General features: G+C 43.3%; 1 protein-coding gene across 2 annotated transcripts in view; it reads left to right on the forward strand.

Moving 5' to 3' along the window:
- The window catches only part of BBS9 (Bardet-Biedl syndrome 9), a 340,104-nt gene that overhangs the window by 125,937 nt on the left and 198,564 nt on the right, over positions 1-15,603 (forward strand). For both annotated transcript variants that reach the window (XM_056804267.1, XM_056804266.1), the window contains exon 13: positions 7,347-7,449. In XM_056804267.1, coding sequence (XP_056660245.1) covers positions 7,347-7,449 — 103 coding nt within the window. The remainder of the gene's footprint in view (positions 1-7,346; positions 7,450-15,603) is intronic.

A 15,603-nucleotide genomic window follows, 5' to 3' on the forward strand; every position in this document is an offset into this window, starting at 1 on the left:
TTTGGGGCTGCTGCCCCTCTGGGCAGGCATTCGGCCCCTTTCTCTTGGGCTTTGGAGGATCTGCAGGGTGGCCTCCTCACTTTGTGCCCCTCCATTCTTCAGGCCGTGGCCCACGTCTTTGTTAGACTTTTACCTTCTGCCCTACAATCAGTACTAAGTGTTGGTTCCAAGACGGAAGGGCAGGCCGTGGGGCCAGCTTTGAACCCAGGACCTCCTGCCTCCCCAGTCACCAAGCTGCCCCGCCACACCGTCTTGTTAGCTCCAGATGTGACCGTGCCCTTCGTGTCTCAAGTTCTGCCCCTCAAAGCCGCCTGTGTCTCTCCTCAGGTGGCCCCTGCACGTTCCCCATCTTCCACGCTCCTTCCTCTCTCCCTTCCCGTGCCTGAAGTGCTTACCTCTGGCTTCTCTTAGTCTAGATCTCCTCAAACTCCCTCCTGCATTGAGCCTCTCTGGGCTCCCCTCCTTGGCCGCCATTGCTCACCCGTCCGAAGATCTTGGATTCTGGAAGTGCGTGCCGAGGCCAGGGTGGTAGGTTCAAGTTCTGCCTCTGACCCATACCGGCCCTGTGCCCTGGGCAGCCAAGGCCGTCAGGATGCGGGGACGTCCTTTCATCCCTGGCCGTTCCCGCCCCAGAGAAGCCCTGCGTGGGGCCCATTTGTGGGCCTGTGAATGCCCTTCTTCCCCCTGAAGAACGCCGGCGCAGCACAGACTCGCTCTTCTGTCTGTAGCCCCCGCCCTTAGCAGAGCGCCCCGCGCTGGAAGGACTCAGTAAAGGCAGCTGAGCTGCCGGCCAGCCGTCTGCACCTCGTCCTCTTCCCCGGTTCTCAGGCCTCTGGTGTACAGCCTAGGAAGCGTTCTCGCCGTCTCCCCAGCGGGGAACCCGAACGCTGGCTTTTGGCAGACGTCTGTCTGTCCGTCCCTCTCCGCCTCTGCCTGCCTCTCTCCATAGATAGGCAGCACATGTGCACCCAGAAGGTTCCCGAGAGTCTTGGTGGCTGCCCTTGGCACGAGAGGCCACAGACGAGCTTTGCCAGCTGTCTTGGTTTGCCCACATGGGTCACCGCTCCCCGAGCTCCTTTTTGGGGTTCTGCCACTGGAAACAAGGGTGGTCTTCCCTTCTCTTCTCTCCCTCAACTCCCCAGTCCAGTCGAACTCGGGCCTTTAATGCTCCTTGGTTCGACAAGCTTTAGTGGCCAGAAATCCAATCCTCGCCCAGAAACAGCGCAGAGTGTCAGGAGGGAGCTGCGCTGCGCTTCCGAGGGCAGGCAGACCCCTCTCTGTGTTCTTCACCGACGTTTTCCTGCATATGGATTCAGAAGACAAATGCAGACTGCAGTGATCTTTGTGTCTAAATTGGCCAGTGCAGGGAGTAGCGTGGGTCAGAGGAGCTGAGTTCAAGTCTCGGTCACTTCTTTCTGGGATGACCTTGGGCCTCCTCGGTGTCCTCATCTGTAGAATGAGGGGATTCGACCCTGAGAGGGCAACCTCTAAGGCCGCCTTCACTTGGCCTCCTGCTCCCTTCTTAGATTTCCATTGGAGCAACCTCTAATTGAAGACATGGATGGAATGATCTCCTTTATGGGGCGGTCCTGCATGTTCTAGAATTGCTGACTTGTATGTGTGGGGTCTTCTCCCCAGAGAGGCAGGGTTGGCCAGTGCAAAGGCCAGATCAGGCAGTCTGGGTGTGAATCCTGGCCCTGGCGTTCATGGCCTGGGCCACCTTGGTACTTCCCCATCTGCGTCTCAGTTCCTCCGTCTGTAAAAAGATGCCTTTGGACTTAGTGACCCCAGATATCCCTTCTTACCCAATGGTTGTGGGTGCCTGCGAGGCTTGTGCAAGATGCCCTCTAAGATGACGGTGGTGGATCCCACGGGATGTCCTCCTCGGCCTGGCAACGTCTCTCCAGCTTTTAGCCATCAATCTCTCCGTACGGTCATGTTTAACAACAGCAGCCAAGATGTGTAGCCATAGACGTTTCCGGGTAGTAAATAAATCCTCTTCATTGAGGCCATTTTTTTCCATCTGTTCCAAGGGAGTGAGGATGGGGCTGCTCAGTTTGTGCTCAAGATGTGTGACCATTTAGCCAGACAGCCAGGAAGGACTCTGGGAGTAGCACTTGTTATAACTAGGATGAAAATGCAGGACCATGTTTATTTGTAAGGGAAGCTAGAAGTACCATGAACAATCTGAAATGATCTCCCCGCCGCCCAACTCTTGTAACTCCACCTCCTCCTCCTCCCAGTTAAAATAGAGCTCTTAGGCCAAGCGTTTGTTAACTTTTTGGGGTTTCTGACCCTAGTCTCTGATCCTGTGGTTATGTCTTCAATTGCCCCTCTTTAAGCCTAAGCCACTGTTGGCACTCAGGAAATCAGGCTGTTGTGGCTATCCTGTCCCATGACACATATCCACCAAAGGCCCATGTGTAAACCCTTCTTGGATGCTTTTCAGTATAAATTTGGGTGGGGAACAGTAGGAGTAAGTACCGTAGCTAAAGGTTCTCCTGTTTGTTTCTCATGTTTAGCTGTTTAATTTTATTTTGTAAAGCAGAGAGTGTGGATGGTTTGACTTTGTTCCGGTGCCTTGGCCTATGAGCTAGTTCACTTTGCTATCACCCTTGTTTGAGAGAAGGTGGTGACTTGCCCACAAGGCTGGCAGGGCCACCTCTGCCCACCATCCATCAGGGTTTGACCTCTGGGCTGAAGCATCCTCTGGAATGGTTTGGGAAATATTTAACAAAACACATGGCCCGTGTCTTTGATACCTCTGTTGTCCATCACTCAAAATTGTCCATTTAGTCATCATTCCACAGACTTCTGTGCTTTATGTGAAAAATTAGAAGACTTTCCCCTTTTCCTATCCATCTGTTCCAAAGAAGGCATAGATAGCACTTTGAATTCCATGATACAGTCAGGCAAAGAGAAGTAGGAGCAGGAAGGGAGAAGTTCCATCCTTCATGGAGGTAAGTGTTAAAATTAATGGGTTGACTAAATATATGAAAATTATAAATCTTTTATTTATAAAAGAGGCAGAAGGAGTAAACATAGAGAAATACAAAAGGGTAGAGAAGACATTAACCTATCTAAATAAATATTGTTCCAGTGCTTGGCTCAGCCAGGACTTGTTAACCTTCAACTGGAATTAAACTCTCTCCAGAAGACAGGAAGGGAAAACCAGCTATCCACTCACCCAAGTTCTCTCCAAGAAGCAGGTCAAGACAATGACTTGAGCTTAAGAGGACTCCTGAGGCTGACTTTCTTCTTCTTGAAGCCGACTTCCTTCTTGGGAGTGATACTTCTTGGAGTCCACTCTCCTAGCCTCAAAAATTCAGGGCCTTTTATAGTGACTTCTTGTTTCCTCCCCTCTTCACAGGGGCTAATCACAGCTTCCAAATTGCCTAGCATTGCTCAGGGGGTTCACAGTTTCTGAGGGTGTGAACTCTTACAAGTTACTGAGTGATTGAGTTTTTGAGGGTACTAATTTTCTTGTGAATTATTTTTTTTTAAATTTTAAACATTATTTTATTTGGTTATTTCCAAACGTTATTCACTGGAAACAAAGATTATTTTCTTTTCCTCCCCTCCCCCCCACCACCTTTCCCTCTCCCATAGCCATCGTACGATTCCACTGGGTTTCACATGTGTTCTTGACTCGAACCCATTTCCCTGTTGTTGGTATTTGCATTAGAGTGTTCATTTAGAGTCTCTCCTCAGTCATATCCCCTCAACCCCCTGTAGTCAAGCAGTTGCTTTTCATTGGTGTTCTTACTCCCACAGTTTATCCTCTGCTTGTGGGTAGTATTTTCTAGATCCCTGCAGATTGTTCAGGGACATTGCATTGCCACTAATGAAGAAGTCCATCACCTTCGATTGTACCACAATGTATCAGTCTCTGTGTACAATGTTTTCCTGGTTCTGCTCCTTTCTCTCTGCATCACTTCCTGGAGGTTGTTCCAGTCTCCATGGAATTCCTCCACTTTATTATTCCTTTTAGCACAATAGCATTCCATCACCAACAGATACCACAATTTGTTCAGCCATTCCCCAATTGATGGGCATCCCCTCATTTTCCAATTTTTGGCCACCACAAAGAGCATAGCTATGAATATTCTTGTACAAGTCTTTTTCCTTATTATCTCTTTGGGGTACAAACCCAGCAGTGCTATGGCTGGATCAAAGGGCAGACAGTCTTTTATCACCCTTTGGGCATAGTTCCAAATTGCCCTCCAGAATGGCTGGATCAATTCACAACCCCACCAGCAATGAATTAGTGTCCCCACTTTGCCACATCCCCTCCAGCATTCATTACTTTCCATAGCTGTCATGTGAGCCAATCTGCTAGGTGTGAGGTGATACCTCAGAGTTGTTTTGATTTGCATCTCTCTGATTATAAGAGACTTAGAGCACTTTTTCATGTGCTTATTAATAGTTTTGATTTCTTTGGCTGAGAACTGCCTGTTCATGTCCCTTGCCCATTTGTCAATTGGAGAATGGCTTGATTTTTTTGTACAATTGATTTAGTTCTTTGTAAATTTGAGTAATTAAACCTTTGTCAGAGGTTTTTATGAAGATTATTTCCCAATTTGTTGCTACCCTTCTGATTTTGGTTACATTGGTTTTGTTTGTACAAACACTTTTTAATTTGATGTATTCCAGATTATTTATTTTGCATTTTGTAACTCTTTCTAATTCTTGCTTGGTTTTGAAGTCTTTCCCTTCCCAAAGGTCTGACATGTATACTATTCTGTGTTCGCCTAATTTTCTTATAGTTTCCTTCTTTATGTTCAAGTCATTCACCCATTTTGAATTTATCTTGGTGTAGGGTGCAAGGTGTTGATCTAAACCTAATCTTTCCCACACTGTCCTCCAATTTTCCCAGCAGTTTTTATGAAATAGTGGATTTTTGTCCCAAAAGCTGGGATCTTTGGGTTTGTCATATACTGTCTTGCTGAGGTTGCTTGCCCCCAGTCTATTCCACTGATCCTCCTTTCTGTCTCTTAGTCAGTACCAAATTGTTTTGATGACTGCTGCTTTATAATATAGTCTGAGATCTGGGACTGCAAGGCCCCCTTCCTTTGTATTTTTTTTCATTATTTCCCTGGATATCCTTGATCTTTTGTTCTTCTAAATGAACTTTGTTATGGTTTTTTCTAAATCAGTAAAAACATTTTTTGGAAGTTCCATGGGTATGGCACTAAATAGATAGATGAGTTTGGGTAGGATGGTCATTTTTATTATGTTGGCTTGTCCTACCCATGAGCAGTTAATGTTCTTCCAATTGTTCAAGTCTAGTGTTAGTTGTGTGGAAAGTGTTTTGTAGTTGTGTTCATATAGATCCTGTGTTTGTCTCAGGAGGTAGATTCCTAAGTATTTTATTTTGTCTAAGGTGATTCTGAATGGGATTTCTCTTTCTAGTTCTTGCTGCTGAGCTGTGTTGGAATTATATAGAAATGCTGATGACTTATGTGGGTTTATTTTGTATCCTGCAACTTTGCTAAAGTTGTTTCTTGTGAATTCTTAACAAGTTTCTAGCTGATTGAGTTTACCTTGCTGGCTTCTCACCTAGCACTAGGTAGGGTGTGAATTCACTAAGTGGTTTGTGAGCTCCTCTACCTAGTTCAAGCTTGTGTTGATTCAATCAAAATGTGTGTTAACTCAAAATAGGTAAAGGAAATAAAGGATTCCCTTTCACAAGTGTGAACTCAGACTAGGCAAAGGGAACCAAGAATTCCCTTTTCACATGGGGGAGTCAATGTTTGACTCCTAAGCTGTGGATTTTTTAAACCCTCACCTTCTGTCTTAGAATCAGTACCCTATGTTGATTCCAACACAGAAAAGTGGTGAGGGCTAGTCGGGGTTAAGTGACTTGCCCAGGTTCATACCGCTAGAGCCCAGGCTATGGATTTTGAGGGCTCTTTGGAATGATGCATACAAGAGGCAAACAGGGAAAATGTTCCTTCTTGGAAATGGTAAATAATTTAATAGAGAAGAGTGTGTTGGGTGTGGGCACCCCAAAACCCATTAGCAATGAAGGATCCTGTGGGAGATGTGGTGCAGTCGATGCCTTCCGAGAATTCTATGACCAGGAGAAGCAGGAGCAGCGGACCCTGAGGGACCCGCTTGTGGGCTGGCGGTGACAGGAAGGCCTGCAGCACGTTTGTGGGTCCCCTCTCTGCTGGAGCCATGGGAGGAGGTAGAGCCAGGAATTTTGAGGTCTGTAATGGTAGTATGGATTTCTTAAAAAATGAAGTTTCTGAAAAGTGAAGAGCTTCTGTAGGTATTCTCTAGGTCAGGGGTCCCCAAACCTTTTACACAGGGGGCCAGTTCACAGTCCCTCAGACCTTTGGAGGGCCAGACCTGACCCTAACCCTAACCGGGCAGCAGACTACGCAGTGCGGAATCCCCTCCCCCAGATCGCTGCTCACGATGCGACGTCTTCCATTGTGCAGCCACAGAATCTTTTGTGCGGCACCTCGTTCTAAGGCACCTCGCAAAGCATTAGTCACCGGAAATGGTACTGTCCGTGCGTGCCGCCGCTGCCACATACAGCTCCTCTCACTGACCACCAGTGAAAGAGGTGCCCCTTCCGGAAGTGCGGTGGGGGCCGTAGTCTGGGACTCTGCTCCAGACATTCGTGGGTGCTGGTTACCCTGAAGCCTGGAGAGGGGGTAGAAGTGGCCGTGCCTAGCACTGCCTGCTTTGGCTTTGCGTCCAGGCTCTGGGGGAGATCTGAGAAGCTTATCGAGAAGATTGGCTGCCAAGTGGAGATTTCTTTGGTAGATCCAGACTTCTTTTTTAACCCTTACCTTCCATCTTAGAATCAGTACTGTGTATTGGTGAGGGCTAGGCAGCTGGGGTTGGGACTTGCCCAGTGGCCCATATATAAGAAGTATTTGAGGCGAGATTTGAACCCAGGTCTTCCTGTCTCCAGGTCTGGATTTCTATCCACTGAACCACCTCGCTACACCCACCCCAATTCTTAAAAAAAAGAAAATCCTTACCTTCCATCTTAGAATTGATAGCATGTATTGGTTCCAAGCCGTGGTAAAGGCTAGGCCATGGGGGTTAAGTGACCTGTCCAGTCACATAGCTAGGAAATATTGGGGGGCAGATCTGAACCCAGGACCTCCTGTCTCCAGGCCTGGCTCTCAGTCCACTGAGCCACTCAGCTGTCCCCAGATCCATAGACTTTCAAAGACCATCTTATAAGATTTAGAAAGTTATGGTTTGTGTCCGGAGGAAGATCCAGCGTGGTCAGTCTGCAGCCCTGGGGCTTTGAAATTTCCCTCTGAGCTAGCCTAGAAACACTATCCTTTCTAGTAAATATTTTCTCTTTGTCTGGCTTTTAGGTCATGATTCAGAGCCGGATAGCCTTGCAGAAGACGAAGTTGTCTGTTTATGTCGAGCCGCCACTAGCATCGACCTGTGACCACTTCATCTTTGATGCCTTGGGTGAGTTCTTGAGGTGTTCTGGGGACGAGGGGCTCCTCTGGCTGCTCCCCTGTCCCGTGTCTGCGCCTTGCCTTCCTGGGGAGCTCCTGAGCTCCTTGAGGCCAGGCCCGGGTTTTCCCTGCCTTTGGAGTCCTGAGGGATGGGCTTTCGGAGCCAGCCTTTAGCCTCTCCCAAACTCTGACTGAGCAGGAGTGTTTCCTGGAGCTCCGAGTGTTAGGAAGTGTTCTCCTCAAGCTCAGCTGTTCCTCCCAGAATTCCTGCCTGTTGTTCTTTCTGGCCCCGAACCAGGCTGGACAACTCCAGTCGCCCTCTAGTGACCCTTCCAGACCCTAAGGATAGCGGCGACGTTCGTGCCTGTTCTATCCCCAGGGGTGTCTAGGTGGCACATTGGCTAGAGCATTGGGTCCGGGTTCAGGAAGATCTGAGTTCAACTCTGGCCCGGGAAACTCACATACTTTCTGCCTGTCTATAAATTGGGGATAATAATAGCACCAACTTTTCAGGAATTTTGTGTAAAGGCTTTTTCTCTCCCCTTTTTCTTTCCCTTGAGTCTTCTCTTCTTTAAGCTAAACGTTCCCAGTTCTTCCAGTCGAGGCCCCGGCCCATATCCTACCCATTCCCGTGTCTGTCATAAAATGTGGTTCCCTGAACTGAATGACAAACTGCACCGTGGAGAACACAGAGAGGGTCCTGCCTTTGTCCTGAATGTGAAACTTTCTTTAATGTAGCCTCAGTGAGAAATAGAGGTCTTGATGCCGCCCTGTCCCACTCACTGATCTGTCGAGCTCACAGAGCCTCATGCGTTTTCCCCTGGCCTCAGGGCGCATCACATCTCTCCTCTTCTGAGTTTTAAGGTCCAGAGGGGGGGTGTAAGAAGCTCCTTATTGGGCTTCATCTCGTTCTCTCTGGCCCCCGACGTCTCGCCCAGCGTCGTCACCTGAAGTGTTGGCTGGGACCTGCCGTGCCAAGATGGCAGAGCGAGGAAGGCACTTGTCTGATCTCTCCTGGACTCCCCTCCAAGCTGCAGTAAAACAAAGCGCCTGAAAAGCTTGGAGAGTCGGTAGGACAAGGCAGGTGTCCCCTTGCTGGGGACAAGTGTAGTCTGGAGAAGGCAGCCAGAGCAAGGGTGGCCTCACCCCCCACTCCTGTAGCAGAGACCCCTCAGCCAGGTGCGAGCCAGCGGCCAGTCCAGTCCCAGGAAAAGTCAGGGCGAGGCTTCAGGGGGACCTGCCTCGAGAGAAGCAAGGCCCCAACTCGGAACAAGCTAAACCTCTAGAAGGGGCCTCCTCTCAGTGGGGCACCAGCAAGACCCTCCATTGTATAAGCCAGCAGCCAGGCCCCACTCCTGGGGGAAACCACCAGTGAGCCTCCCTGATGTGTGTGTGTGTGTGTATAAGCCAGTCAGTACCTAAGACCCCAAGTACCAATAACCGGATAAGACAGAAGGGAGGCCCCCCCAAGGCTCAGGCAAGCTAGGAGCAAAACCCTGAACCCCATAAGAAGAAGCTGGGACAGTGCCTTCTCAAACCCAGGAACAGAGAACAACTTTAATATACATTGAGAAGTGACATAATAAACTGGAAAAATGAGCAAAAATACCAATAAAGGACCCCAACTAAAGAAAATATTATGGTGACAGAGAAGGTCAAGGCACAGACTTAGAAGAGTACAATGCCAATATGACTACAAGTGAAACCTCAAAGGAAAATGTGAATTGGAATCAGGCCCAAAAAGAACTTCTGGAACAGGTTTAAATGAAGGACTTTAAAAATCAATAAGAGAATTAGAAGAAAAATTGGGAAAAGAAATGAGAGTAAAGCAAGAAAATCATGAAATAAGAGTCAACAGCTTGATAAAGGAAGCACAAAAAATGGGAAAAGATATAAAAAAATTCCTCAAAGAAAGTTACTTCTCAAAAAGTAGAATTGACCAAATGGAATAGGAGGTTCTAAAATTTACTGACAAAAATAACTTCTTAAGATATAGAATAAGTCAAATGGAAAAGGAAGTACAGAAGCGCATTGAAGGAAATAATTTCTTAAAAATTAGAATTGGGCAAACAAAAGCTAATGACTTCATGAAATAGCAAGAAACAAACATAATTAAAAGTATGAAAAAATTTTTAGAAAGTGAAATTTCTCTTTGGAAAAATGACTGACCTGGAAAATAGATTGAGGAAAGATAATGGAAGAATTATTGAATTACCACAATTAAAAAAGAACCTATAAAACATATATCAAGAAATTATCAAAGAAAACTGCCCTGATATCCTAGAACTAGAGGAAAAAGTAGAAATTGAAATAATATATTGATCATCTTCAGAAAGAGATCCCAAAAGGGAAAATTCCAGGAATATTATACTCAAACTCCAGAACTCCTAGGTTGAGGAGAAAATCATAAGCACCCAGAATGAAACAAATATTGTGGGCCTACAATCAGGATAACACAAGATTTAGCAGTTTCTACAATAAAGGACCATAGGTCCTGGAATATGATATCTGAGGGCAAAGGAGATAGGATTACAACCAAGAATTATCTACTTAGCAAAAAATGAGTCTAATCCTCAGCAAAAATAAGTCTAAAAATTGATATTTAATAAAATTGAGAACTTTACAGAATTTCTAATGAAAAGACCAGAACTGCAAATAGAAGACTTGAGAATCATAAGAAGGTAAATAGGAAAGGGAAATTGTAAGGGATTCAGTAAAGTTGAATCATTTATATTCTCATACCAGAAGATAATACTTGTAACTCTTAATAACTTAATCAGTTTTAGGGAAATTAGAAGGAATATACATAGAGGATGTGGATGTGAATTTACTACAATGGGATAATATCCTAGGAAACAAAATTAAGAGATGAGAAAGAGCACTACACTGGGAGAAGAGGGAAGAGAGAAGTAGAGTGGGGTGAATTGTCCCAAAATGGTACAGAAGAGCAATTCTAATGGAGAGGAAGTGAAGGGAAGTTTTGGGCAATGCCTGAACCTTACCCTCATCAGTTTTGGCTCAAAGAGGGAATAACATACACATTAGTTGACTATGAAAACCTATCTTGCCCTATAGGGAAGTAAAAAGGGATGGGGATAAGAAAAGGTGGGGGGTAACTGATAGAAAGAAAGATGGGTTTGGGGAGATGATGCTCAAAAGTAAACCATTTGTGAGGAGGGATAGAGGGAAAGGAGAGAGAAGGAAAAGAATAAATATGGTAAAAGTAGAATGGAAGGAAATACACAGATAATCATCAAAACTGTCAATATGATTGGGATGAACTCACCCATAAAATGGAAGCAGATAGCAGAATGGACTAAAAGCCAGAATTCTACAATATACTGTTGACAAAAAATGCATTTGAAGCAGGGAGACACACAGAGTAAAGGTAAGGATCTGATGCAGAATCGATTTTAGTGCAGTTGAAGTAAGAACAAAAAAATCAGGAGTAGCAATCATGATATCTGAAGCTAAAACAAAAATAGATCTAATATAAAGGAATAAGGAAGGAAACTATATTTTCCTAAAAGGTACCATCGACAATAAAGTAATATCAATACCAAACATATCAATATCAAATGGTATAGCATACACATTTTAAAAGAAGTGACTTAAAGGAGGAAATAGTAAAATTCTTATTAGTGGGGAACCTCAACTTTGCCCTCTTAGAACTATATAAATCTAATTAAAAAAATAAAGACAGAAGTCAAAGAGGCGAATAGAATTTCAGAAAAGCTATATATGATAGATCTCTGGAGAAAACTGAAAATGGAAACAGAAAAGAATATACTTTTTTCTCAGTAGTGCCTGGCATCTACACAAAAATTGACCATGTATTAGAGCCTCACATGTATAAAAACCTCACAAAGGCAGAAAAACAGAAACATTAATTGCACTCTTTTCAGATCATAACACCAGAAAAATTAAATAAATGGCCATGGAAAGAAATTAAAAATAAATTGGGGGGAAGGCAGGTAGGTGGCTCAGTGGATAGTGTGTAGATGGGAGTCAGGCCTGAAGATAGAAAGTCCTAGGTTCAAATCTGATCTTGGATACTTCCAAGCTGTGTGACCCTAGGCAAGTCAGTTAACCCCAGTTGCCTAGCCCTACATTCCTTTGTCTAGAAATTGATACTTACTATTTTAAGACAGAAAGTAAGGGTTTAAAATATCATTTGGAAACTAATATAATTCTAAAGAATAAGTGGGTCAAAGAACAAATCATAGAAACAATCAGTAATTTCATTGAAGAGTGAGACAACATACTAAAGTTTATGGAATACAGCCAGAGCACTAGTGGAAAATTTATATTTCTAAATGCTTACAAAAATAAATTAGAGGAAGAACAGATTAGTAAATTGAACATGCAACTAAAACAATTAGCAAAAAGAAAAAATTTAAAATCTCTAATTAAATACCAAATTGGAAATCTTGAAAATCAAAGACGAGATGAATAAAATTGAAAGTAAAAAAAAAAACTTAAATAAAGCTAAAGTTTGTTTTATGAAAATACCAATAAAATAGATAAATCATTGGTTAATTTGATCAAAATAGGAAAGAAGAAAATCAAATTACAATACCAAAAATGAAAAGGTTGAATTCACCCTCAATGAATAGAAAATTAAAGCAATTATTAGGATTTATTTTTCCCAGTTATTTGCCAAACAGTTTGATAGTCTAAGCCAAATGGATGACTAGTTACAAAAATATAAACTATCCTGATTAATAGAAGAGTCAATAGAATACTTACACAGCCCCAACTTAGAAAAAGAAATTGAAGATAGACTCCCCAAGAAAAAATCTCCAGGGCCGGATGAAGTCAAAAGGGAATTCTATCAGACATTTAAAGAATAATCAATCCTAATACAGAATAAAATATATTTGGAAAAATAGCTGAGGAAGGAGCTTTGCCAAATTCTTTTCATGACACAAATATGGTGTTGTACCTAAAGTAGGAAGAGCAAAAACAGAGAAAGAAAACTTGTCCAATTTCCCTAAGTAACGTATATGGAAAATTTTAAAATAATACACTAGCAAGGAGACTATTTAGCAATACATCTTGAGGATCATTCACTATATAACTGGGTGGTTCAATATTAGGAAAACTATTAGGTATAATTGAACATATCAATAATAAAACCAACAGAAATCATATGATTATTTCAATAGATGCAGAAATTTTTTTTGACAAATTACTACTGAAAACACTAGCTAGCATAGGAATAAATGGAGCCTTCCTTAAAATGATAAGTAGTATCTATCTAAACCATCAGCAAGCATTATCTATAATGGAGATAAGCTAGAATCCTTCCCAAAAAGATGAGGGGTGAAACAAGGATGCTCATTATCACCATTGTTATTTGGTATTATACTAAAAATGCTACCTATAGCAAATAGAGAAGAAAAAGAAATTGAAGGAATTGGAATAGACAGTGAAGAAACAAACTATCACTCTTTGCAAATCTAGAGAATCAACTAAAAATGAGTTGCAGGATGTAAAATAAACTCACATAAATCATTAGCATTTCTATATAGTATCAACAAAGCCCAGGAGCAAGAGAGAGAAAAAGAAATTCCATTTAAATTAACAGTAGATAATATAAAATACTTAGGAGTCTATCTGCCAATACAAACTGAATAACTACATGAACTCAATCACAAAACATTTTTCACACAAAGTCAAAACTAAACTATTGGAAAAATATTAATTGCTAAAGGGTGGGCTGAGCCAATATAGTAAAGACAATTTTATCTAAATTAATCTACCTATTTAGTGCCATACCAAATCAAATTGCCCAAAAATTACTTTAAAGAGCTAGAAAAAAATAACAATTCTTCTGGAAGAATAAAAGGTTAAGAATATCAAGGGAATGAAGGGGAAAAATGTGAAGGAAGGTGGCCTACCTGTACCAGATCTCAAACTGTATTACAAAATGGTAATCACTAAAACAATCTGGTACTGGCTAAGAAATAATGATGGATCAGTGGAATATATTAGCTACCCAATACCTAGTAATAAATGATCATAGTAATTTAGTGTGTGATAAATCAAAAGATCCAAGTTTTTGGGAAAAGAGCTCAGTATTTGACAAAAATTATTGGGAAAGTTTGAAAATGGTATGGCAGAGACTGAAGACAGATCAACATCTCACATCCTATACCAAGGTAAAATCAACATGGATTCATGATTTAGACATATAGGTTGATACCATAAGCAAATTAGGGGAATGTGGAATAGTTTACTTGTCATATGTATGAATAAGGGAAGAATTTGTGACCAAACAAGAGATAGCATTATAGGATATAAAATGGATAATTTTGAATATATTGAATTTAAGAGTTTTGTACAAACAAAACTAATGCAACCAACATTAGAAGGAAAGCAGAAAACTAGGAAAAATATTTTGTAACAAGTATCTCTGATAAATTTCTCAAATATATAGAGAACTAAGTCAAATTTATACAAATATTTTCCAATTGATATATGATCTAAAGATTCAAATGGGCAGTTTTCAGAAGAAGAAATCAAAACTATCTACTTATATGAAAAATTCTCTAAAACACTCTTGTTTGGAAAATTGCAAATTTAAAACAACTGTGAGGTGCCACCTCACACTTCTCAGATTAGCCAGTATGATAGAAGAGAAAAATGGCAAATGGAGGAGATTTGGGGAACACTAGTGCACTGTTGGTGGTATTGTGAATGTTTCCAACCATTCTGGAAAGCAATTTGGAACTATGCCCAAAGCACTATAAAACTGGGCATATCTTTTGGGCCAGCAATATTACTATTAGCTGTTACTATTACTGTTGTAATTATTATTACTATTATTATTATTACTATTAGCTGTTGTAGCCCAAAGAGATGAAAAAAAAAAGGGGGAAGTTTCTGTTTGTACCAAAAGACTTCTAGTTCTTGTTGTGGTAGCAAAGAATTGGAAATGGAGGGATTGACCATCAAATGGACACTGGCTAAATAAGTTGTGTAATGTGATTGTAATGGAATACTGTCATGCTATGAGAAATGATGAGCACGATGGTCAGACACACAAATGAGCAGACCGAAGGGGACCATTTCAATCTAAAGGCTTCTATGAATTGATGCAGAGTGCAGTGAGCAGGACCACAAGAGCTTTATACACAGTAACCACATTTTTGATGAACGACTGTGACGGACCCAGTCATTCTCAGCAATGCAGTGATTCAGGACGACCCCAGAGTCCTGGTGAAAAATGCCTTCCGCCTCCGGAAAAAGAACGACGACCTCCGATCCCCCTCAATGTGGAAAACTGTTGGACATGATCACAAATGTTGGGTTTATATCAGATGGCTCGCCGTGCGTGAGGAGAGGCGGGAGGAGGGAGAGAATTTAGAACTCAACATGTAGAAAAAGAATCTTAATTGTTGTAACTGGGGAAAAATAAGATATTAAAAATGAAAAGAAATAAAAACGAAGCCTCGGCTGTCCCAATTTCCTTTAGCTGCCATTTGGTTCTGCCTCTCGCTTCTGCCTTCATCCGAGACATTGTCCATAAATAACCCTAACGGGACGCCGCTGGGCCAGGGACAGAGCTCGGTGCTGTTCGGATGGTCTTCTTGCCACTGGAGATGGATCCACGAGTCGTTTTCGCTTTGGCTGGTGCTTAGAAAAGCGCGCCGTGACTCAAGCGCTGATGTCTTGGGCGCGTGGCCCGAAGATGCTCCGACGCCCTTTCCCTGGGAATTTGGAGTGCCGTGGATCGGGCGTGCACGTTTGCCATGGCTTCCTCGGAGGTCGCTCCTTTGGGAGCTGGGCCCAGCCTCAGGCCCAGCCTGTCTAGGTCACACCCGAAGAGAGTCTGCCTGGCTCCACGTCCTCTCGCCCGCGTCCGGGGCCCCCGTGGCCTCCCAGGGGATCCCCCTTTCGTGTGGGGGCAGCTGTGCTGGCAGCGGTTCTCCTTTAGTGCGTCTCCACTCCCCTCTCGGGGCTTCTCTCCTTTCCTGAGGCAGCACGGCCCACGCGTTCTGCTTTCCCCATCGTCATGGGCACAGCCTGGAGGCTCTTCGCCTCGTCCCCTGCCCTTCTCAGCCGCCTGCACAAGCTCTTACTAAGGCTGGCGCAGCGTTGGGTGCTGGAGAGCCACACGCAAACAAGGAGGCCGTCCCTGCTCTTCAAGGACTTGCCC

The sequence above is a fragment of the Monodelphis domestica genome, chromosome 7 (assembly GCF_027887165.1).
Source record: "Monodelphis domestica isolate mMonDom1 chromosome 7, mMonDom1.pri, whole genome shotgun sequence".
Taxonomy (NCBI): Eukaryota; Metazoa; Chordata; class Mammalia; order Didelphimorphia; family Didelphidae; genus Monodelphis; species Monodelphis domestica.